The sequence below is a fragment of the Echinops telfairi genome, unplaced genomic scaffold (assembly GCF_000313985.2).
Source record: "Echinops telfairi isolate 266 unplaced genomic scaffold, ASM31398v2 ScPeMD7_7410;HRSCAF=8448, whole genome shotgun sequence".
NCBI lineage: Eukaryota > Metazoa > Chordata > Mammalia > Afrosoricida > Tenrecidae > Echinops > Echinops telfairi.
In genome coordinates this window covers 27,641,587-27,668,541 of record NW_022111310.1, presented here as the reverse complement: position 1 = coordinate 27,668,541, position 26,955 = coordinate 27,641,587, and the positions used below count along the sequence as shown (strand labels likewise).

Below are 26,955 nucleotides of genomic sequence, written 5' to 3'. Positions count from 1 at the left end.
CCCGTTTGATGGTGAAATGTTGGTCTACATTTTAATTTACATAAGATGTGGAAGCTAGAAAATGCAAAAGAAGGAATAGGAGATGGAAGGAGGGGGAGAAGCTGGATACTTATAATTTATTAAGATATTTATAACCATGACTCATTTAATTTTTTATGAAAAAGTAAGGTAAAGTTTTATTATAGTAAGCTGCTGACAACCTTCTTTCTGCTTAATAGACTATACGTACGTTTGAGGATCAACCTATGATTTATTTTGCTTTCCACTCAGAATTCTATGCTGCACCTATGATTATCAAATCAATGACTTAGCTTCTAGAGGTAGTAAAATGCATGCATATTATTCTGTTCTCTTAGTCAACTTTCTCAAAGCCTGTTTCATGTCCTTGTTCCGAAGGCTGTAGATGAAAGGGTTCAGCATGGGGATTACCACGGTGTAGACGACAGTGACCACGCGGTCCTTTGTCACCGAGTAGGTGGATGAGGGGCGAATGTACACTGAGATGGCAGTTCCATAGTAGAGTGCCACCACTGTGAGGTGGGATCCACAGGTGGAGAAGACCTTGTATCTGCCTCTTCCTGAAGGGACCCTCAGGACAGCACGAGCAATGTATACATAAGACACAATAATGAAGATAAAGGGACTCATGATTACAAAGGAGCCCTCTGTGAAGGCCAGAAGTTCATTGACAGAGGTATCAGAGCAGGAGAGCGTTAGCAGTGGCTGGACGTCACAGAAAAAGTGGTGGATGATGTTGGATCCACAGAAGGAGAGGCGGGCCATGAGAACCGTGTGGGTGAGTGAGTGGAGGTGGGACACCACCCAGGATGCCACCACCAGCAGGAGGCAGCGCCTGGGGCTCATGGTTGTGGTGTAATGCAGTGGGTTACAGATGGCCACATAGCGGTCAATGGCCATGGCAGCCAGGAGGAAACTGTCAGTGATGGCACATGCCACGAAGAAATACATCTGCATGAGACACTGGGCAAAGGGGATTTTCTTTCTCTTGGTCATCATGTTTGCTAGCATTTTTGGTACAATGACGTTTGTAAAGCAGATGTCGACCAGGGACAGGTTGGAGAGGAAGAAGTACATGGGAGTGTGGAGGCGGACATCTCCTCGGATGGCTGCAATGATGACTGAGTTTCCAACCACGTTGATCAGGTACATGGCCAGGAAAATGGCAAAGAGCCAGAGCTGCTGCTTGGGGTCAGCTGTCAGTCCCAGGAGGAGGAATTCGGTGATGTGGCTTTGGTTTCCCCTCGGCATTGCTACCCTGCAATGAAAATAAATCAATAAAGGGGTAAAAAAAGAAAAGAAAAGATGCAAATAGCCAAAATAAGAAACACAGAAAGGGGTCTTACAACTGACCTGGTAGAGATAAACAGAATTACGACAGACTATCAGGGACACTTTTATGACAATAAACTCGATAATCTCGGTGAAGTGGACAGAGCCTTAGACACACATGAGCTCCTCCAGTTGACTCGAGAGCAAAGGGAAGCCTCCATGGATACAGAACCAACGGAGAGGTCACATGGCGACACAATCGTTTCCAAAAGATGGCTTCACTAGGGAATTCTGCCAAGCATTTAGACAATAATTGACACAATAGCTCTATAAATTCTTCCAAAAGATAGAGAAAGAAAAAAATACAGGCATCCTTTTTTAAAAATTTGTTTTAAACCACTTTACTTTTATGGATGATATGCATTAGGACTAGTATTTGAAGGAAACTGTAACAGAATCTTCACCTTTAAGGAAAAAAGAAAGAAAGAAATGAAACTCGCGTTTAGCATCTGTTTGACGGTGAGCTATGAAAGAGCAACCCGCACTCTGAGCAGTGAGAGTGGCTCCTTCCTGAGAACTAGACACTTCATCTCAGCCTCAAATTACCAGCGCTTTGAACTGTCTAAATGAATACTGTGTTACTTTTATTTTAGGTTTTATGTGTTATTTGGTATGGATTGGTAGGTTTATTTTTGGTGCAGTGATGCTAAACTTTTTCCCCATAAAATTATTGTTAATTGTTTCTTTGCTTTATGACACTTCGGCTTCCAGAAGGTCTTACAGGCATGCTCTATTTTCGGGTAGTGGGGAAACTGTGCCCCCAATTCATTCTATGAACTACACAGAACCCTCATACTAAAACCAGTCAAAGACACCATAAGAAAAAGAAAACTATAGATTGATATTCCTTTTGAATATAAATGTCATAATCCTTAGCAAAAACTAGTGAGCAGGCTCCAACAGTCTATGTAAAGAGCCACACACAATGACCAGGTGAGATTTATCCCAGGAATGCAGAGATAGTTCACCATTAGAAAATAAATCCCTGTATCACGCCAACTCACTGGAGCAAAGGAAAAGAGCCACGTGGTCCTCTACACAGGTGCAAAAAAGGCATTTGATAAAGCCCAATATCCTTTCTTGATGAGATTCCTAAAGATATTGGAATAAAAAGACAATCGCTCAAGATGATTCAGGACATCTTTTTAAAAATAATTTTATTGGGGGCTTGTACAACTCTTATCACAATCCATCCATCCATCCATCCATCCATCCATGGGGTCAAGCACATTTGTACATTTGTTGCCATCATCATTTTCAAAACATTTTCTTTCTATGGGAGCCCTTGGTATCAGCTTCTTATTTTTTTTCCTCCCTCCCCCACCCTGCCTCCCTCAATAATATACTTTCTACTGGATGTCTTAAACAATTAGAAATTGAAAAGAAAAACTACACAGACCTTTTAAAACTATTATAAATAGGTGAAGTAAACCCACTGCTCTACTATTTTACAATGTTATAAAAGTAGGAATTATATGATCTTTAAAATATAATTTCACAAACATTACAGTAATTGCAAACTTTTTATACTTAAAGTTATATTACACATAAGTTTTCTTAAATGATAAAATTTAGTTGCTATTCAAGTATTTGTAGATGAACGGACTATCAAGTAATAATCACCTACTGCTAGAAAAATCTATTAAAAACTTTAAAATTCTCTACCAGTAGATGGCAAAATTTGGTCAAGATCTGATAACTGGTTAGGATCAAATTTATACAGACAATTATTTGTCATTTATCTAAAAACATTCCTTCTTAATCAATTGCACTTTGGAATATTTTATTTTAAATAATTTTATTGGGGATTCATACAACTCTTATCACAGTCCATACATCCATCCATTGTGTCAAGCACATTTGTGTTGACATTTGTTGCTCTCATCATTCTCAAAACATTTGCTTTCTACTTGAGCCGTTGGTATCAGCTCCTTATTTTTTCCCCTCCCTCCTCACCCCCTCCCTCATGGACCCTTGATAATTCATAAATTATCATTATTTTGTCACATCTTACACCACCTGATGTCTCCCTTCACCCACTTTTCTGTTTTCTGTCACCCAGGGAGGGGGTTATATGTAGATCCTTGAGATTGGTAACCCCTTTCTACCTCACCCTCTTGGTATCGCTACTCTCAACACTGGTCCTGAGGGGTTTGTCTGTCCTGGATTCCCTCTGTTTCCATTCCAACTGTGCAAGTGTACATCCTTTGGTCTAGCAAGATTTGTAAGGTAGAATTGGGATCATGATAGTGGGGGAGGAGGAAGCATTTAGGAACTAGAGGAAAGTTGTATGTTTCATTGTTGCTACACTGCACTCTGACTGGCTCGTCTCCTCCCCGAGACCCTTCTGTAAGGGGATGTCCAGTTGCCTACATGGGTTTTGGGTCCCCACTCTGAACTCCCCACCTCATTCATTATGATAAGATTTTTTTGTTCTTTGATGTCTGACAGGACATTTTTTTTTAGTCAATGGAGAAAGACTAAGGCTTTCCCATTGAAATGAAGAACAAGGATGCCCATTCTTACCACACCTATTAAATATTAATTAAAAGCCCTAGTCAGAGCAATAAGACAAGAAAAAGAAATAAAAGTATCCAGATTAGAAAAGAAGAGTTAAGATTAGGTCTATTCACAGATGATATAATTCTATATACAGAAAATCCCAGAGCATGTAAGGAAACTTCTAGAGCAAATAGTAGATTTTTAGCAAAGCTTCAGAATCTTAGTTCAACAAACAATAAACCTGTGTGGTTCTGTCCATGAGCAATAAGACATCTGAAAGGGGAATTTAGGGCAGTAATTTCATGAATAATAGCATCGAAGAGTACAGACTAGCCATCAATCTCACCATGGGCATGTAGTCTAGCTAATGAAAATGATAAGACCCTGCTGAAAGAGATTAAGAAGACAAACAACTGGAGAAGATGTCCATATTCATAGATTGGAAAACTTAATAGTAAGATGTCAATACTACTCAAAGCAATCTGTGAATTAATTCAATGTAATCCCGATAAAAATTTCAACGGTCTTTTTTGTTTTGTTTTGTGTTTTCGTCTTTATCATGATGGAAAGAGAAATCTTAAAGGTTATATGGAATAACTGAAGACCTTGAATATGTGTAGCTAGAACAATGTTGAAAGAGATGATCAAAGTAGAAGGATTCATTTACTGATTTACAACATACTACACAACTAAAGAAGGAGTCCTAATATCACAAAGCTTAGGTGGTTCATACCCACTGGGCACTTCGTAGAAGAAAGATGATCAGTCTGCGTCTGTAACCTCTAAACAAATTGGAATAGAAAAGAAATGGCTCATTATGAATCAGGGTATATATGAAAATGCATGTCAAAACCCTCAACAAAATACCTATAAATCAATTATATTCTGTCTTATAGGGACACTATTTGACATAGTCATGATTGACAAGATGGAAGTGGGTTTAGATGGACTCATACAAGTATGGTAATCAAAACAGCCTAGTACTAGTATAACAACAGACATATAGATCAACGGAATAGAATTGAAAGTCCAGAAATAAATCCACATATCTATGATCAACTTATTTTTGTTAAGGACGCAAACTCCATTTGATGGAGAGAGAAGAGTCTTTTCAATAAATGGTGCTGGGAAACTGGATTTTCACATGCAGGGAAACGAATGCCTCACACCATAGCAAAGCAAAGCAAAGCAAACGGACAAATAAACAAAACCAAATAAAAAATGGGTTAAGGACCTAAATGTGTAAACAAAACCCTAAACTTCTTAGAATAAGCCAAGGTAACTCTGTCAGGCCTAGCTTTCAGAACTGATCACCTAATAAAATAATAAAGGCTCACACAGGAAAAGACAAAATCAATAAATAGGATCTTATAAAAGTGAAAAAACTTTTATCCATAAAAAGACTTCAATAAAAAAGTGAGAAGACAAGTTACCAGTTGGGAGAATATCTTTGATAACCAGGTATGACAAGAATCTAATAACAAAAAATATAAATCTTTGACAACTTAAACACACACACACACACACATCAACCATAAAGCAGACGAAGGACTTGAATTTATGTTTCACCAAAAAGCATATTCAAATGGCCACCAAATACATGAAAAGTGATCAGTATCATTGACCATCAGAATGATATAAATCAAAACCACTATGAGATACCATTACACTCCCATATGGATGGCTAAAATAAAAGAGGGAGGGAGGAAGGGAGAGGGAAGGAGAGAGAGAGAGAGAGAACAACAAATGGTTGTCAGGATGTCGGGGAACAGGAACCCTTATCTATTGCTGGTGGGAATGCAGAATGGTACAGCCATTATGGGAGTTCCTAAAAAAAAACTACAAATAGAACTATCATTAGGCCCAGCAATTCCACATCCAGGTAAATATCCCAAAGACCTGAAAGCAGAGCCTCAAACAGAGACTTGTAAACCAATGTTCATGGCAGGCTTATTCACAATGGCCAAAAGGTGGAAGCAACCTAAATGTCCATCAACAATTGAATGTATGAACAAAATGTGGTGGATTTGGACAGCTAGTCAAAGAAATGAAGTCTGGCTACAGACTAGAATGTGAATGGCGCTTGAAGACATGCTGAGTGAAATAAGTCATTCACAAAAGGACAAATATTATGTAGCTTCACTTAAACAGAAAGACAAACAAGAAAAGGCTAATGTACAGAGACTCGTTTATTAGTATTTACCGGGAGTGGGAGGGAAGGGGAAAAGGAGTTAACGGTCATGGGAAAATTGCATTTACTAGGGGTAGCATTGCATAGTGCATTGTAATTGCTGTCCATAAGTTGCACATCTTTAAAAAAGTTCCGCATTTGAACGACAAAAGTTGTATAGTAGATATATTTACAGCAATGACAGCAACAACCAAGTAGCTGCCGAGTCTGTTTATGCACATGGTTTCATGGGGCATCCCAGTGAATTGTCTGAATAATGTATCCAGTGTTTATGTTCTACTTCCTGGTTCATTGCATAGTGCCTGCATCTTAAAAGCTTGATCACTTTTCATCTGGACTAGCAGAGGAAGAAGGAGAATAAGGAAGAGGAAGAAGATATGCAACATTTACTAATCACCTCCATGAAAAATTGCATCCTGTGCCTTGACATTAGAACTGGATGATGCCGGCTACTATACTAGCTAGCTAAGAGAGACATAACATTAGTACAATAACGTTATATAGGAAAAGTGTGGCACTAAAACCCAAAGGGGAAAGGATAGAGTGTTTGGTAGCATTAGGCAACGGACTCATTATAAGGAGGGTAATTAAAGAGACTTATATTTTTCATAATATACAAAGGTGGAGTGTCTAGATGAATTATGGATTTACGTGTGATACAAAAAACTAGAAAGTAAATAAAATTAACTGTAGGGGAATATATGTGACCAAGAAGAGAAATAACTTCTTTTTTGGGGTGGCGGGGTAAATAACTTCTTAAACAACACTTCTAGGTTAAAAAAAAATCAAAAGGGGAAAAGATAATGTCTAACAGATGTGACATTTATGCCTGGTATATTGAATAGTCACTTTCACATAGAAGAAAAACATAAGATCCCCAAGAGTGAAATGTTCAATAAAGCTCAAAGGCTAATGTCCTTATTAAAAGAAGCTTAAATTCAGTGGTTATCAGAGAAATACAATAAACAATGAGATTTCACTTTACATTTATTAGTTTGGCAAACTTGAAAGGAAAAAACTGGCAAAGGGCGGGAGGAACATCTGATTAGAGTAGCTCACAGCAACATTGTTCCATTTTGAAAACAATCCGAATGAAAAGTTAAGACCATAAATGAGCTCCGCACCCCAAGATGGCAGTTGCTCAAACAGAACAAGGGATACTGCATGGTTTAAAATCAGGACCAGCATGCGATAGAGCTGTCTTTAAAGTATCCTTTCTCCATTCTCATTCAGTCGGTATGCTGGGCAAATAATCCAAGGAACTGGGCTATATGAGGAACCCGGTATCAGAATGGGAGGAAGGGTCACTACCAATCTGTGCTCTGCAGACCATGCACTCTTAAATTGCTTAATGGAAGAGGTCTTGAAACATTTACACCAGTCAAAGACCACAACCTTTAGTAGGAATTATACCTCAACATTAAACCAACAACTCACTGCCATTGAGTGGATGGCCACTCATAGCTACCCTATAGGACACAGTTGAACTGCTCCTGTGAGTGCTTGCTGGAGTAGAAAGTCCCATGCTTCTCCAACAGAGCAGCTGGTAGTTTATAACTGCTGACCTTGCAGGTCACAGCGCAACATGTAACCACTATGCAATCAAGGCTCCTTATACCTCAATATAAGAAAACAAAAACCTTCCCAAAACTGGGCAGACAAGCAATATGACAAGAACAAAGAAAAGTGTAAGTTGTTAAGGATTTCATTTTACTTGGATGCACAATCAGTGCTTACAAGGTAGCAGCCGAGAAATCAAATGATAAATATTGCAGGAGGCAAAGCTGCTGCACAAGACCTCTTTAAAGTGTGAACGGACAAAGACGTCACTTTGGACGAAGGGTCTTTGGATCCAACCATAGTATTTCCAGTTGCTTTAGATGCATATGAAAGCTGGACAAAGAATCAGAAAGACTGGGGGAGAATTGATACATTTGATTGTGATGTTGGTGAAGAATACGGAAAGTCCCATGAACTATGAGAAGAACAAACAGGTCTGTTTGGGTAGCAGTGCAGCCAGAGTGCTCCTGAAGAGTGAGGAGGCAAGACTTAGTCTCACCTACTTTGGACATCTTATCAGGAGAGAGCGGTCCATAGAAAAGGTATATTATTTGATAAAGTAGAGGGTCACTGAAGAAGAGGAAGAGTCTCAACAAGATGGACTGGTACGGTGGTTGTAACCTAGCCTTAAACATAACACTGATGAGGATGGCACAGGACTGGGAAGGGCTTCATTCTGTTGTCACTTTGAGTCAGAACTGACTCCATGGTGTCTAACAACAACATAACACAAGATGATTTACATAAATCTAAAATGTAGCAAAATAACAAGTATGAAAACATCTATACACAAAACTAACTATTAAGCCCTTAGAATGAAAATGGCGAATGGAAGTGTGGAATGAGTATAAAGTGCACAAGTGAGCGAGGAAGTAAATGAACCAAAGAAAGAGGGACGAGTGTTGCCATGAATTGAGGAGTGTGGGTAATTCAACCTTTTATATTTGAATGTTATACCTAAGAAAAAGAATCTCAGGTCTTAAGTAGAACTCTGGGGATTTCTCTTCCATTATACTTCTCGTAGCATAAACCCCTCAGGACCCCAATGTCAGGTGATCCAGTTGACTTGTTACCAGTAATAGAAGTTGACTGTCTCCTAAAATCTACACTGTCCCTTTACAATCACAATGGCTGCATTTACATATCCTAGGTGGAAATTCAAGAGTCAAGGTTTTTTTTAAGCCTTCTTCCATTAACTGACTTGACTCTTAGCTAGTGATATTGATTATGCTTTTATTTCATGAATAGAGAGATTAATTTATAATAACAAATCTTCAGTGAATGCCAGTAAACAGCAGCCAAAGCTTTGAGAATGCAGAAGTATTGTAAATCATTATTGTTGTAAAGATGTTTGAACACAACAGACATATCCTTGAACATGTTCTCTGGGTGAAATACCTTGGTTTCCTACTTTTTTCAACTTTTGTCAAAAGGGCTTGGTCTTTAAGTTATCCTACTATCTACTTTTAAAGTGACCACCTATTCTGACGGAAGTGCTGTGTGTAGTGGATACGTATTTAAAGTTAGCATGTAAATTCCTGGGAAGCAGGGTGACATTTATAGTTTATTGGGGATGGATTGATTTTATATTTTGTTTATTTCACAAATTTCCAAATTAAGCTTCCTTGAAGAACCCTGGTCCACTCCAGGAGTGGTGGAAGATGAGCAGGGAGCCTAAATGCATGCTGATTGGGAGGGACTTCAAGGTTCTTCCTTTTAAACTAGAAAATTTCTGATTTATATGTACATATATTGAATAACTAATACAATAATATAAATATATAGCTGAAGTTATATGAAATAGCAGCTCCCTTTACCCTGGGAGAAACTGAGTTCCAGAGAGAGCATGATTTACTCAACACCACACAGTTAGTAATGGAGGGGTCTGCCAACTCCAGTCCTATCAGGGATTTTCTTTCCTCTTATCATTCACTCTGCTGCGTCATCTCATGGTTCCTGCTATTCTAGAGGCCTTCAGAAGTTGTGGTGAACTTTTCTTGGCAGGTCCACCCAAGAGTAATTGATACTGTTGACCTCAACTGCTGAACACTTTTTGCTGGGATCTCATCCTCGAAGATTTTATTCTATGTAAATGAAGGGCCGGGGAACAGAAGCAACCAAGGGAAGGGGTTGTGTATTGGAAAGTTAGGCAAAGAAATAAAGAAGGCTTCACATTAGGTGTCACGTGATATGGCTGAGCCTCAGACTTCATCATCATTCAAACAGGGTGTGATACAAAGTGAGTTCTCAAATTCTACCAGTTCCGGATTCTCGGGCTTGGGTATGAAAATGGAGTTGATCGTGGCTACTTACTCAGGCTTGGGATGGTGACCTCCAGGGTGGCCATTAGGTGGTCCTGACATCTTCTCCTCAGCCTTATTGACGCTGGCGATTCGGGGAGGAATAGGGGCTGAGAAGGCGGGAGGAGCTTTCATAGCAGGTGAAGAAGGAAAAAGCCCTAGACAGGGTGTGGAATACTAGGATTCACACCACTGGGGACATTGTTTGTGCGGTTTTCATCTCAGCCACTTCTCTTCCTTTAGAGAAGCAATCTTTCACTGGAGGCCCAGGTATCAGGGTCATGGGCTTACTCCCATCTCCAGCTATCATCACCGGTGCCTTCAGTTTTCATCAAATGATAAGGAAGGAGTGGGGACCTTGAAGGATGTGATTGCCCTTCCTGTAACCTTACCCTAAAGAGACAGGCAGTCTTTCCATCCACCATCCCCAGGGAGCTTATTAAGGAGGGAAGCATGGGAGAGGAGTAGAGACTGTAAAAATGGCATTCCAGGATGACAATTTTGCTTTGAAGCTCAGCTAATTAGTAGCTTATTATCATGGAAGGAGTCCCTGGAAGGTACAAACAGTTAAGTTCTCTACGACCAACCAAAATATTGGCAATTTAAACCTTCCCAAAAGTGCTTTGGAAGAAAGACCTGGTGATCACTTCCAAAAGGTCACACCTTATGGAGTGCAGTTTGACTTTGCACACGTGGCACCTCTATGAACCAGAACCAACGCTACAGCTACGGCTTTGGTTTTGAAAGCTGTGATCCTGGAGAAGATTAAGACAGAAAAGATTTGCGGCAAGGACGCAATGATCCTATGATGTTGGTGCAGATGCATAATGCCACAGAAAAGATCCTGGCCGAGGAGGGAAGAGTTCTGGGCTTTAGCCAACCAATGAGTGGCCTGTCACTTGAGGCTAGCTCCTAACACCTCTCAGCTTCAGTTTCCTCTCCTGTAACATGCAGCTAGTAGTGCCTGCACCACAGGAGTCTGCCTGGTGATTTAAAGAAGCTCAGAGAGGAGAATCTGCTCATATAGTAATAGCCATTACCTGAAAAATCTTTGCTTCTTGTAACCATGATCCTGTGCTCCCTGGTCTAGCGGTCTTAGTCACAAATGGAGGAATTTCTCACATCAGGGACACAATAATTTCAGCTCTTTGAACCAATATATTGGTTAGTACCAAAATATTAATAAATCCAACCTAATCCAAAAGTATTTTCCTCCTTCCCTTAGAATACACTCCCATAAATATTCTCCATCTTTCTGTCGATATAATAGGCAACATCTTGTAGTTCTTTCATTGAATAGAGCATCTCTTAGGGGAGACTTGGTGTTTCTTCCCCAGGTTCTGTCATGATTGGAGTCTAGTTATAGGTCCAGAGCCTAAGAAAATCGATAGATATTTGTCTTGAGGAGAGTTACCATCACCCTGCAAGATTACTGTTTCGGGGAAGGATGTAATCTTGTAGCAAGAAGGAAGGCCCTTATCTTAGGGTAAGGGCCTGGTAATGTCCTTAGACAGAGGGGAGAGATGGAAGATACTAAGTTATGGATTGACTTGTATTCCCCCAAAAGGTATATTGAAGTTCAAATCCGTGTACTTGTGAATGTGATCTTATTTGGAGAAAAAGGGTCTGTCTTTGAAGATATTATCAGTTTATGAGATCATAATGGAATGGAGTCACAGTCTTAATCTTGGACTGGTCTGTCCATGTATAAAGGGTCACACACAGGAGAAAGACATCATGCGAAGATCCATCGATAAGCCGAAGAAAATGAAGCAATGCCTAGAGCTTCCAGAAGCTGAAAGAGACGATCAAGGATTATCTCTCGGAGTTGACAGAAGACATAGAGGCAGACTCATAGACACAGATAGACACGTGCATGCTTGCAAAGAGAATAGCTTTGCTAATGCTTTAAATCCAAATTTCCAGTCTCCAAGCTCAGGGGCAATGCATTTCTATTCTCTGAAGCCACTCACTCCAGAGGATGTTGCTAGGGCAGCCTAGGAAGTGAAGGCACTGACCAAGGAGGCTCAATGACACTTGGGACTTTCATGAAGTGAGATTCACTGTATTCAACTGAAATGCTCCCATTCTAGTTTTCAGGGGACAACTCTTTCTCAAGCTACACTCTAACGTTCATCGGAAAGACAAGATTATGATTTTAACTTTCACTGTCATTCAGTCACCCTAGGGTGCACTTCTGGGTTTGGAGTTTCAGAAATAGGAATTTTATGACACAAGAAGGAAGGATTAAAAGTAAACAAACAAAAAACAACTGGGGAAAAGTGGCAAGTTTTGTTTTTCTACCAATGTCCTGAGCTGGGAATTTGAAGTGCCGAATTCATCATACTCTGCAAGATTCCACACTATGATCTGAAGCAGCTAGCTCATCACATTGTTCTTGTACTCTTTATTTCCCTTATAGCATTCTATTGCTAAAACCATGTAATCTCCCAAACAATTCCTGCTGTCTCAGGCAATTTCAATGATTGTAAATAGGGTATCACTGGACACAACAGATTTGTTAATTTGTTAATAATTCATGTATGATATGTATACTTATAAATATATTTAAATATGGTTATATTTTCTAATTTGTTATATTTTCTACTAGTTCTGAGGCTATTACTGCCTTCCTATCTAAGTAGAGGGAAGAATGAGTGGCAGATTCTCATATTTGAGTTTCCATTTCTTTGGGACCACATCTGGTACTGAAAATTGTACCAGTCATTGAAAAGACCAGATGCTGCTATGAGCTCCTGATACAATGATTGAATGTAGCATTTGGAACTTCCAGAGCTGTTGGAAGAATGAGTGAATCAAAGATTAATGAGAGGTTGTCACTGACGATGTTTTCCTGAAGAACCAAAGCAGATGGTTTTCAAAAACTTTTCCTGAGATGCTGCATCTTTGGAGAATATATGAGAAGCTTATAGCCATGACTTCCACCTTGACTTCCCCCACTAGACATTTTCCGTGCCTGGATGCCCTCTTTCACACTCCACTTGGATTTCAACATCCCATGTCAGGCTTTCCACATCGTAGACACGCTCTTCCTCCTACTCAGGCTGTTTCCCAGGAAGCTGTTGTAAATCTTTCTGTCCATGGATGCCTGTTCACATATATGGCTTCGTCTGTCTCTAGAGAGTAATGTCTTTCACTTCACTTCTGTGTAATAAATATCATCCAAGTTTCTTTCACCAGCTAACTAAACCAGAACAATAGCAAAAAAGGTACTCTAGGAAATGAATTTTCAGAGTGAAGGTGAAGTTGAGTTGAAACAATATTGAGTTGACAGCGGTGTTGAGTTGACAACAGTATTGAATTGCTAATGATTTGATTACTTAAATCAAATGATTGAATTTAACAGAAAGTTTGAATATCAATTACATTAAGTAGAAACACAAAGTAAGATACAATGATCTGATTATACACACACACACACATCTTTATTGGCTAGAAGCACATCTTTATTTCCTGGAGATACATTTTTGCCAGTTTTTAATACGTATTCCAATATCTCATTAAAAAGTTAACACTAGGTTGATATTCTATCTTATGATAGTGAATACTTTCATTAGATTAAAAAATACTTTAAAAATCATTTTACTGGAGCTCTTACAGTTCTTATCAAAATCCATCCATCCATTGTGTCAAGTACATTTGTAAATTTGTTAACATCATCATTTTCAAAACATTTTCTTTCTACTTGAGGCCTTGGTATCAGTTCATTTCCCTCCCTCCTCCCTCCCTACCTTCCTCATGAACCCTTGATAATTTATAAATTATTATTTTTTTATGTCTTACACCGATCTCTGTCTCTCCCTTCACCCACTTTTCTGTTGTCTGTCCCCCTGGGAGGGGGTTATATATCGATCATTGTGATCGGTTCCTCTTCTCTACCCCCACTTTCCTCTTCCCCTCCTGGTAACCCTACTCATTATTGGTCTTGAGAGGTTTATCTGTCCTGGATTCCCTGTGTTGCGAGCTCTTATCTGTACCCATGTACATACTGTGGTCTAGCCGGATTTGTAAGGTAGAAATGGGGTTATGATAGTTGGTGGAGGGGGGGCGGGTTACATTAAAGAACTAGAGGAAAGTTATATGTTTTTATCGGTGCTGTACTGCACCTTGACTGGCTCATCTCTTCATTGTGACCCTTCTGTACAAAGATGTCCAATTGTCTACAGATGGACTTTGGGTCTCCACTCTGCTTTCCCTCTCATTCACATTGATATGATTTTTTGTTTTTGGATGCCTGATACCTGATCTCATCAACACCTCATGATCACACCAGCTGGTGTGTTTCTTTCATGTGGGCTTTGTTGCTTCCCTGCTAGATGGCTGCTTGTTTAACTCCAAGCCTTTAAGACCCCAGATGCTATATCTTTTAATAGCTGGTTTTCTCCCCTACATTTGCTTATGCACCAATTTTGTCTTCAGTGATTGTGTCAGGTAGGTGAGTACCATACAATGTCACATTATTAGAACAAACCATTCTTGAACTGAGGTAAGATTAAAGTGGAAGCCCAAAGTCCTATTGCTTCCTTATTGTATTTACATATTTATCCTGCCTATGTTATATAGACACCAGAAGAGAAAGAAAAAGAGAGAGAGAAACAAAGCAATAACAACAACAACAAAAGTCCATGCAAATAGTTCCAAGTCTAACTATTTTCCTGACCCCAATCCATTGGTCTATTCCCCTTTTCTTTTGGGACTCCATTTCCCAGGATTCGCTTAACTAACAGCACGTATATCCCTTAAGCTCAAGGAAGAGAGTATTGCTTGTATCCCACAGGAAAGGGAGAGAGAGAGTAGATCTCATTCCAAGGTGCCCAGCCTTGAGGGCAATGTTCCTGCATGGAGCAGCTTGTCCAGAGAGAGGTCTGCAGGGCCAGTTCCTACTCGAGACATGATAGTCCTTCCGTAGATGACAGCGCTACAGAGGACAGCACTGAAGACATAGTTTGGGGAGTGTGGCTGGTCTGACTCGCCCACACAGGGGCAAACCAAGAGGGGAGTGCACCAGACCAGCATTGGGAGAAAAACCACGAAGTCCTGGGGAGTCTCGATAGCAGACATCTGACTTGGGGGGCAGCGCTTGGCACCTCATCTGAACTGGTTGTGGGATAGCCACAAAGGGGCCACACTGAAAGTTAAAGGTATCACCAGGTAGGGGTGGGGTACTAGATGGCTCCAGCCTTGACTGCCGGAAGAGCAATGGGGTCTCTAGAAGGTGCGCCCCTTAGACATGAGACTGTAATGCTTGATGGGAACAGAAAGCCTCATCTTTCACCTGCAGAGAGCCTGGTGGTTTCGAAAGGCTGACCATGTGGTGAGCAGCCCACTCACATTCCTTTCCCCCCAAATTTTTTGTTACATGTTTTCTCCAAACAAGAACACGCTCCTGAATATCCACTTTGGGGCCTGACTTTCTTCTCTACGATGCCCCAATGCATAGATGGCCGTCTCACCCTACCTAGGCTCCAACACTCCGTGCTGGTTTCTTTCAAGCAGGGACACCCTTCTTAGCCTGTCTGGACTCCCATTACCCAAACGAGATTGCTTCTCCACAGATACAGCTGTTTTGACTCTCTGCTCTCCCTGCATGGAAGCCCTCTTTTTCACCCCGCTTGGGCTTTCACATGACAGGCTGCCCACATTGTAACCATTCTTTTCTCCCTGCTCAGACTGACAGTCTACACCTGGTTACCCCCATGTAGGGAGGGAGTTTTTATCCCTTTGTGCTCTCACTACCCCTGTCAAGACGGCCCTCTACACCTTCCTTGGACTTTGACTCTAAGTTAGGACAGCCCCTTGTGTGACACCCTCCTCTGGTAGTCATGTTAGGGTTTCCTTGGGTGCACATCTTCCCTGTTATGAATGGGTTCTGAAACCCCTGTGACAGGCTGGCACTATTGTGAACTCCCCCAAACCAGGTGAATTAACTCATCACCTGCTTCACACGTCCAAAGGAGATCCCTTTGGGCACTAGTACCATGCTGTCCTCATGTTGAGATGCTCACTGCATCCTGCTTAAATTCTGACTCCTCACGACAGTTGCCCTCTGATATGGGCACCCTCCTCACCCTCTTGGAATCTGGTAACCCATGCCAGGCTGCTTGTTCTGTGTAGATGCTGTTCTCATCCTATGCCATCCTGCCACCCCATGACAGGTTGATCTTATAGCATGTGGAGATGCTTTGCACTCTGGTTGGGCACGAACCATACCAGACTGCCACTCCCTCTCTACCCCACTCCATGCCTGACCCTTCAGGCAATATGCCTTCTGAGCCAAGAAACGAATTTTTTTTCTTATTTTAAAAACTAGTCCTGGATAGAAAGGGAGAAAATAATGTAGAACAAAATTCGATCATACAAATGGCCAAATGTACTGGTCTGATAGAGACTGATGTAATCTTTGCGATTGTGAACCTTACATACCCCTCCAGCCTGGAACTGAAATCCTGCTCAGGGATCCACTTTTGGCCAAACAGTGGTCAGGCCTATAAAGTGAGTAATAAGACAAGAGAGTGTAATCTTAGTGCAATCAACTAGATAAAACCAAATGGGCAGCATTTGCCCCAAAACAAAGCTCAGAAGGCAGAAAGGGGCAGGAATGAAGGAAAATGGAATTGGGGGACCCAAGGAGGAAGTGAGAAGAGTTCTGTTATATTGAGGGGATCGCAACCAGAAAAAAAAAGGTATATGCCTTGTTGAACGGAAGGTGAATCCGTTCTGCAAACTCTCCCCTAAACTACAACAAAACTTTCATACATAAATAAATAATATGGCTGAAAAATGGCAAGACCTGGAATTTTCACCTAAGTTCATGTAAATGTTAACCCTTTCAAACACTTCATTTCATTTACTAGTACCACCACAGGGTAAACTATTCTATTGTGCCTATTTTGTTATTGTTAAAAATAAAACCAATAGTGATAGAATGACTAATCTTTATTCTTGGAAGGCCACTGAAGTAGTTAGTTTATTGTGCCAACCTGGCTGATAAACACATGTGGGATTAATTGAAAGACAGAGCAATAAATGGCTCGGTGAGCCTCACCTTTCTTGTCTCTTGCTCTTTGATCATCGGACCAGTGTGCAGCTGCCTTGCTTGTTCTTTGCCTCAATTTGCAAGCTACACTACCTGTGGGGCATCTAACTCGTGGACTGTTTCGCTGTAATCTGAGGTTCCTACAAGACCTGCTTTGTCACACCATTGGAATTTACATCTTTTGAGCTGGGGACTGTCAGATCCTGTCATCTGGCTGACTGTTGGTGACCTGCCTTACTGTTTGCTGTCTGTGCCCAGATAGCCTGAATTTCTCTACAGAGGACTATGCGGTGGCCCTCAAGACTTGAAGGACTGCCAGTGTCTCACAACTGTCTCACGGGAGTGAGTTGCACTGAGCCATTTGTACTGCTTTATACTTTAATTAACTGTTTATTTCCTATGTTATCTATCTGTATAAACATATATAAAAGTATTAGCAATCTGGTTTTGTCTCTCTAGAGAATCCTGTCTAACACAGCCACATTGTGACTTAATTTAAAGTTTCTGAACTTAGAATTCCAGGACATTTTCCACAATGACTTACTCGTCCATTTTCTCCTTAGTCTAAGCGAACAGCTATAGTGCAATCAAGAATGTTACTAAATGGCTCAAGCACTAATTGACTTTAGGGAGGCATGAGGGAACTTAATAAGAATGAATAACATATTTAGTCAAAAACAAGCCATGTGACTAAACTATCAAAAATATCAATTCAGAAGACGATTTCTCCCGTTTGATGGTGAAATGTTGGTCTACATTTTAATTTACATAAGATGTGGAAGCTAGAAAATGCAAAAGAAGGAATAGGAGATGGAAGGAGGGGGAGAAGCTGGATACTTATAATTTATTAAGATATTTATAACCATGACTCATTTAATTTTTTATGAAAAAGTAAGGTAAAGTTTTATTATAGTAAGCTGCTGACAACCTTCTTTCTGCTTAATAGACTATACGTACGTTTGAGGATCAACCTATGATTTATTTTGCTTTCCACTCAGAATTCTATGCTGCACCTATGATTATCAAATCAATGACTTAGCTTCTAGAGGTAGTAAAATGCATGCATATTATTCTGTTCTCTTAGTCAACTTTCTCAAAGCCTGTTTCATGTCCTTGTTCCGAAGGCTGTAGATGAAAGGGTTCAGCATGGGGATTACCACGGTGTAGACGACAGTGACCACGCGGTCCTTTGTCACCGAGTAGGTGGATGAGGGGCGAATGTACACTGAGATGGCAGTTCCATAGTAGAGTGCCACCACTGTGAGGTGGGATCCACAGGTGGAGAAGACCTTGTATCTGCCTCTTCCTGAAGGGACCCTCAGGACAGCACGAGCAATGTATACATAAGACACAATAATGAAGATAAAGGGACTCATGATTACAAAGGAGCCCTCTGTGAAGGCCAGAAGTTCATTGACAGAGGTATCAGAGCAGGAGAGCGTTAGCAGTGGCTGGACGTCACAGAAAAAGTGGTGGATGATGTTGGATCCACAGAAGGAGAGGCGGGCCATGAGAACCGTGTGGGTGAGTGAGTGGAGGTGGGACACCACCCAGGATGCCACCACCAGCAGGAGACAGCGCCTGGGGCTCATGGTTGTGGTGTAATGCAGTGGGTTACAGATGGCCACATAGCGGTCAATGGCCATGGCAGCCAGGAGGAAACTGTCAGTGATGGCACAGGCCACGAAGAAATACATCTGCATGAGACACTGGGCAAAGGGGACTTTCTTGCTCTTGCTCATCATGTTTGCCAGCATCCTTGGCACAATGACGTTTGTAAAGCAGATGTCGACCAGGGACAGGTTGGAGAGGAAGAAGTACATGGGAGTGTGGAGGCGGACATCTCCTCGGATGGCTGCAATGATGACTGAGTTTCCAACCACGTTGATCAGGTACATGGCCAGGAAAATGGCAAAGAGCCAGAGCTGCTGCTTGGGGTCAGCTGTCAGCCCCAGGAGGAGGAATTCGGTGATGTGGCTCTGGTTTCCCCTCGGCATTGCAGCCTGGTGGGTAGAAAAGATGAAAGATTATTAGGTCTGCGTCCTGTTTTGCTGTCTTTGGTTGCTATAACTTAGATGAATGACTGGCATAGTTGACAAGGGTGTGAATTTTATGTCATACAGGTGTGACCTTTCATTCTGGCTCCATCATTGATTTGCACTGTGAACATGAATAAGACACTTTGTCTCTTAAGCTTTGATGTGTCTAATATACATGTATAAATAAATGATAAAGTCCACTCTCAGATAATTCTGTTTTGACCAGGATTTCTCTCCTTCTTCTGTTTATGGATATAAGAATATCTTAACTTATTCTTCTTTAACAAAGCACATATAATCCTAGAGATGTTTTCCTCAGCTCCAACCTCTTTACCTAAAGTGTGTCTAATGGCTCTGGGGGAGCCAGGGATCTAGAAAACAGCAATCTCCCAGAACATGGGAGGAATTATGCAGTCTGGGGATAGAATCACGTCTGGAACCAAGTGGCCCGGGGAATGAAGCACCTTCAAGGAGAAAGAGGCATATATCTGCTTTGGTTGAAGCTTTTGTTTCAGATAACTCCTGAAAAATCTCCAGAAATGACAAGCACATGTGTGGACAGTAGATTAGAGTCCAGTAGAGTGTGTGATTGTTTCAGCACAAAACTAAATAAGATGCAGCTATGCTGACAGATTACACTAATGGGTCTGGCTTTAGGAACTAGACTTTTGTCCTACAGAGGAGCAATATCCCAAGAGAACAAAGCAGGGCCCTAGTCAGAATGGACTAGTATGTCTTCCTGATCAATCTCCATATAAGGCAGGGACTCAGTTACAAGAGAGTCAGATCAGAAAATCAATTCCTGCTCTCAGACCCAGGGTCAGAACCTGGCTCTGAGTCAGGTGACTTGATGCTGAGCCCACTGGCTTCCCTGATGGGATCTATTATCACTAATTTTGCCCAGGGACAGGATTTGAGTTCCAGAGTAGAGAGTAGGGAGTCACCCTCCCTTGTCTGTCAAGTGATCAGATAAAGGGTGAAGAAGAGGTCTAAGAAAAGAGACCAAGAAGTTGACATCCAGGAAATCCTGTTAGGTCTCATTGAGTTGGTTCTTAGTACTAATCCATTTTTTTTGCTCTGTAAAACTTCGATGAAAATTTTCACCTTGCTGGAGAGAATTCATACTGTTTGTATGCCTCCAGGAGTTTTTCTAAGATGAACATGTAGGTTGCTGAAACATCTCTTTTCTTCTCAAAGTGCCTGGGACTTTGGACCAATTGGTTTCTCACACAAAGGACACATGAAACACGATTACCATGGAAAAGGCTCAGGATATTAATTCTCCAAACACAGGGACCTGTTTGGCTAGTCAACACTGAATATCAGCTACTATGGTATCCTTGTAGGAGGTGCATAGCAAAAATATCAGAAAGAAGATTTCCCATGTACTAGGCACTGTATGAGCCCTCGTGGATTGTGTAGTGAATTATGCATTGCAGCTGCTAACCCCCAACTTCAGTGGCTGAAGTTTGAAACCAGCTATTCCGTGGGGGAGAGAGAGGAGGCTTTCTACTTTGGTAAAGATTTGCAGTTTCAGAAATCCACAGTGGCAATTTTACTCTTTACTATAGGGTTGCTATGAACTAGAATCAATTCAATGGCAGTGATTTTTAAATTTTTATTTGAAGCACTATATAATGATCAAATCCTCAAAATAACCATGTCACTATTCAGATGAGGAAATTAAGTTACAGCATGATCACAGAGATGCTCAACAATCTGTTTAGACACTGGTACCCAAAACCAAATCAAACAAAAAAATCCCAACCCCCAAACAAAAAACAAGCTCACTGTCATTGAATTAATGCTGACTCAGTCACCCTCTAAGGCAGGGTAGAACTGCCCCTGTGTTTCTGAGACTATACTTTGGTAGTAAATGTCTGTAATTCCAGTGCAAGCAGTTTGGTTTCACAGCTCTTAACTCTTGTTACCTTTCTGCCTTTAAATAGTTGCTACAGAATAAATCCAGAAATGCCAACTTTAAAGAATTCAGGGTGTTGCACAGTGAGCAGAACAAGATTCATAGGATCCAAGAGAATTTGTGGAAAGAGTTGGTTTGGGGGTCTAGTCCAAAGTTCAGGCTTCATTTAGTTTAGGTTAGATACTTATGAGCTATTCATTTTGGAATATCTTTTTACCTCATTATTTTTGTCATGGCAAAAATGTCATTGTTATCAAATGATTGTACGTGTCTGAAATATGCTTTGAAAGCTAACAGTTACTATATAAATCTATACATGCAGTGGTATAAAATATGTAAAAACAATAATGTTCATAATTAATATATATTACCTGGTTTACTTGGTTAAGGCCAAGTTAAACACAAACTCTTGTAAAGAGAGGAATGATATATGAAAATAAGCATGTGTGTGTGTGTGCACACGTGCACACGTGTGCGCGCGCACAAAGTAGTTGCAATGGTTTCTGGATAGAAACCAAAACCTAAGCTGGAGAGGATTGAAGGGCAGAAAAGTGAAACACCAGAGGTATTAGATTTTCCTGGGTGGAGAGGAGAAGGAACCGGATTGGATTTTCCTGGGTTGAGAGGAAAAGGAACCTGATTGGATTTTCCTGGGTGGAGAGGAGAAAAAGCCTGCTTTTCTGTCTCTAACAGCTCTGGTAGTGGCCATTCATTTTTAATATTTTAGTGCCAAGAAACTTACTCAATGTCTTCTAATTTCTACCCATGCAGTCCCAATAAGCTATGTCTACGTTTTGGGTGTAGTTAAAGTCAAGAGTGAAGAATTCAAAGTCCAGCAGTTCTGATATCCTTTCTTAGCTGACCTACCTCAGCCACGGTCAAACAGCAACAACAAGAAACAAACTCACTGCCCTCAAGTTGATGCTGACTTCCAGGGACCCTATGGAGCCAGAGCAGACTGCTCCAGAGGGTTTCTGAGACTATCACCTCTTTCGGGGAGAAGAAAGCCTTGTCTTTCTCCCAAGGAGCAGTTGGAGAGTTAGAACTGCTGACTTAACGATGAACCCAATGCGTGACTACTATACCACCAGGGCTCCATTCAGTTATGGTAAGTGATTACAATTTTGATTTTCTTTTATATGTGAAAATATTGTTTTAAAAACATCTAGCAAGTTCTGCTGAATGCCAACAGTCATTCTTTTATGTGAGAAACCCATACAAGAAGTTGCCCAGCCCCCTTTATGTGAACTAGCCTCCACCTTCCTACCCCTTCCCCAGAACATGAGGTCAGGTCCGTTCCCATCTTTACTTGTCCTCTTCCACTAGCCCTGGCACGACTGCCACTCCAAGGTAGCAGCCACGTATGTCCACCGAGAATGTGAAATCTCGAGGGAGAGCCCAAACCTCTAAGAGTCTGTATTGTTAGGAAGCTAAGGGATCTTAGAAACTACCTAACTCAGGGGGTTATTTACTATCACATTAGGAGTTCATTGAGGAGCCCTAGTGGTGCACGTGGTTAAACACTTGCTTTCTAACTGAGAAGTCAGTGTGGTTTGAACCCCCCAGCCACTCTGCGTGAGGAAGTGCCGTCCACTCTGTAAAGGTCCACGGCAGCCTTGGAAACCCCATGGGGCAGTTCTACTCTTTCCTCCAACGTTGCCATGGGTCGGAATTGACTTGATGGCTACGAGTATGGTTTCATATGTGTGTATCGGTAAATTAAAAACAGCTGATAAGGCAACCCAGGTCAGGGGAATTTTCTCCTCTTTCCCCTTTTTCAAGTTCAGCCTTTTCCAGAATGTGGGTCCCATGCTGCTTTGAAGTTGGATAGAGACCATTAAGGTGGACTCTCTTTAGTAGGACTGTTTTCGAGAACTCTAATGTCAGGTCACGGTGATGAAAGGTGAACTTTTACCCATCAACGTATCCACTGCTAAATGCTTTCTCTAAAAAGGTTAATTACTTTGCTCAGGGTTTTATTCAGTCCATTATTATCAAATCTAATTGTGGATAGGGAAGGAAAACAGAGTTGTGTAGAGGACTTAGAGGTACTCAAAGACAGAGAAGAGTTATAGTACTAAAATCAAATGACCAGGTTTGTAGTCCCAGTTTTGAGACCAACTTGCTGAATATTATTAGGAAATTAATTTTCCTTCTCTATAAAATGAAAATATTAGAGAAGATCATGTCTAAAGTTCTGACACTGTGAGTGAGAGATGCTTAGGTTGGATATGTTTGAAGATACCAGCTACTTACTCAGGTATGGACAGTGACCTCCAGGGTGGTCTTAGGAGGATCCAAGCATCTTCTCCTTAGTCTTGTTTGCCCTGATGTCTAGAGCAGGGATGGAAGGCTTGGGGTAGAGAAAGAATGCTCATATTAGACCAGGAAAATCAGAGTGTCCCAGATTCTGGTGGAAGATGTCAGGATCTGTAATGCTGCGTGTGGGGAGCAAGTGTGATTGTTGTCTTAGCCTAGTGATGAAAATGTCAGCCCCGGAGATGGCCACTTTTCTTCCTCCTCCTCCCGAGAAGTGACCCCTCAATGCCACCCCAGGCACTGGAATCATGAACCTTTCTTCCATTCCCAACTGTCCACCACGAGGCCCTTTCAGGTTCCATTAGATGATACGGGATAGGATGGAGACTTGGAAGTACCTGTCTGTCCTGCACGTGACCTTACCCCAAGGAGATAGCAGTCTCCACAGGCACGGACCCTAGGGAGCTCGTTAAACAAGGTGGTTGGAATGGGAGGAAAGACCTCTCAGTAGAGACCAAGGAAGCACAGGATACTTAGAGCAGCATTCTTTAGACACCCCCCTCTAGATAATTAGTCACTTGCTAAGATAGGGATTTATAAAGAGATGGAGACAGATGCATAGGGTATGCCTGAGACTTCTCGTGAGATATGTGGGGAAATGTACAGCATTTTAAAAAGGCCAGCATCCTGTGAAGCAAACGTATCACAGATACTCAAATCAGACAGGGTCACCACAATAAAAGGAAACTACAAAAATCCAGAATAAGATACCAGTAAATAGATTCCAACAACACATTAAGAATCAAATACAACAACTATGTAGGATTTATTCCATGACTTGGGGATGATTCAACATTAGAAAGCAAATCAATTTAACATGCCACATCAATAGAACAACAACAAAAAAGCCACACGACCATCTCTAGGAATCCAGGAAAGACATTTGATCAAATCCAACACTCTCTCTTGATGAAACCCCTAAAGAAGATGGGCATACAATGGAAATTCCTTAATATGACTCACATCATTTATGAAAAGCCAACATCTAGCATTATACTTAATGGAAAAAGACACATTTATTTCCCAAATGTGGCTACTATAACCACTTCTCCTTAGTTTTATATTACATGTCCTGTACAAGGAAAATAAATAGAAGGTTTCCAGGTTTAAAAAATCACAACATTATGACATGCTTCCAAGAAAATTTATAGCGCTAACAGAAGAGTTTAGCAAAGTTTCAGGATAGGAGGTCAACCAATAAAACTCAGCTAGGTTCTTATGTACTAACAGTGAGATATCAGAAAGGTATATTAAGGGAACAATGTAAATTGCAATAGCATCTAAGAGGAGAAAAAAGAGAATAAATTAAACCAGGGACAGGAAGGACTAATACAATTAAAATGATAAAATACTTAAAAAATTAAATCTAGAAAACACTACTTAAATAGATTAAAGAAGAAAGATAAATGGAAAGGTGTTTCCCACATTCTTGACTTGGAAGTCAATGCCTGCAAAGACAATATGTGCATTCAGTGCAATCTTAATCAAAGTTCCAAAAGCATTCTTTCCAAAAATAGAAAAATAAACCCTCACTGTTACAAGGAGTGACAAGAAACTCCAGATAGCTAAAACAACTTTGAGAAAATAACAAAGGAAGATGGCTCACACGTAATTGTTTTAAAACATACTACACAACCACAGTAATCAAAAAAGCCCGGCACTAATATAATAGTAGACACAAAGACAAATGTGAGTCCTAACTTAACTCCACATCTACGTCAACTGAGTTTTTACAAGGGTGCTGTCTGTTCTATGGGAAAGGAAAGACTCTTGAATAAATAGTGTTACAAAACTGAATTTCTACATTCAGAAATATGAAACAGGCTCTCGGCCTCACAGCACACACAAAAACAAATTCAAAATGGATCAAGAACCGAAATGTGTAAAAAATTCTTAGAAGAACAAGCAGGGGCAATGTTGTCGGGACTAGCTTTCAATAATGGATTATCTAATCTAATAGCAAAAGCACAAACAGCAAAAGACAAAATGAATAAATTGATTGTCCTAAAGCTTACAAAAGTATACAGATGGTGTTAATAATGATGAATAATGTTATAAGTTTATCATTCTGTGGTAGCTTGTGTATGTTGTGATGTTGGAAACTATGTCACTGATATTTAAAATACCAGCAGAGTTACCTGCTGTGATAGGCTTCAGTGGAGTTTCCCGACTAAGATAGACCTACTTCTAAAAAATTTTTTGGACTAGTGGAAACTTTAAGGCAGTGCAACATGTCTGCTATATGGTAGGAAGATGAGCCTTCAAGTTGGAAAGTACATACTATTTTGAGAAAACTTGCCTTCTCAAAGTAGTTATCCTAATGATGTAGATAATGTTTTCAGGATCTTAATTTGTTTATATACCATACCTCAAAAAGAAAAGAAACCGCTGCAAACATCCATCAATAGTCAGGACATGGAATGCAGAATGTATGAATCTAGGAAAACTGGAAATAATAAAAAGTGAAATGGAGTGCACAAATGTCAGTATACTAGGAATTATTATTAAGCCATTCTGTGGTTTTGTCCAATGTGTATAGCAATGTGATAGACTTCTGTTCGTTGATCTTTGTTCCTGCCACTCTGCCGTATTCCTCTATCACTTCCAGCACTTCCTTTGTGGAGCTTTTGGGATTTTCCATATATAAAATCATATCATCTGCGAATAATGATAATTTCACCTCTTCTTCCCCAAGACAAATACCATTAATGCCTTTTCTTTGTCTTATGTTGTTAGCCAGGACCTCCAGTAAGAGGTTAAAAAGAAGTGGGGACAAGGGGCATCCTTGTGTGGTCCCCTTTTTCAGTGAGATTATTTTTGTCTTTTCCCCATTGACTACCGCATTGGCTGTTGGCTTTTCATATGTAGCTTGTGTTATTTTGAGGAATTTTCCTTCCATTCCTATCTTCTTGAGTGTCTTCTACAGGAATGGGTGTTGGATATTGTCGAATGCATTTTCCACATCTATTGATATTTTCATGTGGCTTTCATCCCTTTTCTTGTCGATGTGACAAATAATGCTGATGGACTTTTGGATGTTGAAACAGTCCTACATCCCTGGAATGAATCCCACTTGGTCATGGTGAATTATTCGTTTTATAAACTTTTGTATTCTATTGGCCAGTATTTTGTTAAGGAATTTTTCATCAATGTTCACTAGAGATATTGCTCTGTAGCTCTCAATTCTTGTGGGATCTTTGCCCAGTTTAGGTATCAGTGTTATACTAGCTTCGTAGAAAGAGTTTGGGAGTTTGCCGTCTTTTTCTATGCTCTGGAAGAGTTTATGTAGGATTGGTGTCAGTTCTTTCCTGAATACTTGGTAGAATTCACCTGTGAAGCTGTCTGGCCCAGTGGTGGGGTGTTAGTTAGTATTTCCGTGATAACCTTGTGTAGTTCCTCTATTGCTATGGGTCTGTTGAAGTTCTTGATGTCCATCTGGGATAGTCTAGGGAGGGATTGCTTTTCCAAGTAATTGTCCATGTCTTCCAAGTTGTTAAATTCATTGGAGTACAGACCTTCGTAGTATTGTGTAATTATTCCTTTGATTTCATTAGGTTCCACTGTAATTTTCCCTGTTTCATCCCTCATCCTGAATATTGATATTTGTCCCTTCCTTTCTTTGGTTAGATTTGCCCATGGTCTACAGTCTATAGATTCTGTTTATCCTTTCAAAGAATCAGCTTTTTACTGCATTGATTTTTTGCATAGTTTTTTTT

General features: G+C 40.6%; 2 protein-coding genes across 2 annotated transcripts; both read right to left on the bottom strand.

Moving 5' to 3' along the window:
• Positions 1-339: 339 nt before the first annotated feature.
• On the bottom strand, positions 340-1,269 carry LOC101647975 (olfactory receptor 1L6-like). Its single transcript, XM_004712612.1, has one exon. It carries the CDS (start codon positions 1,267-1,269, stop codon positions 340-342), a length of 930 nt encoding a protein of 309 aa, XP_004712669.1.
• Positions 1,270-18,027: 16,758 nt separating this feature from the next.
• On the bottom strand, positions 18,028-18,957 carry LOC101647664 (olfactory receptor 1L6-like). Its single transcript, XM_004712611.1, has one exon. The coding sequence runs from the start codon at positions 18,955-18,957 to the stop codon at positions 18,028-18,030; it is 930 nt and encodes a 309-aa protein (XP_004712668.1).
• Between the last annotated feature and the right edge of the window lie 7,998 nt (positions 18,958-26,955).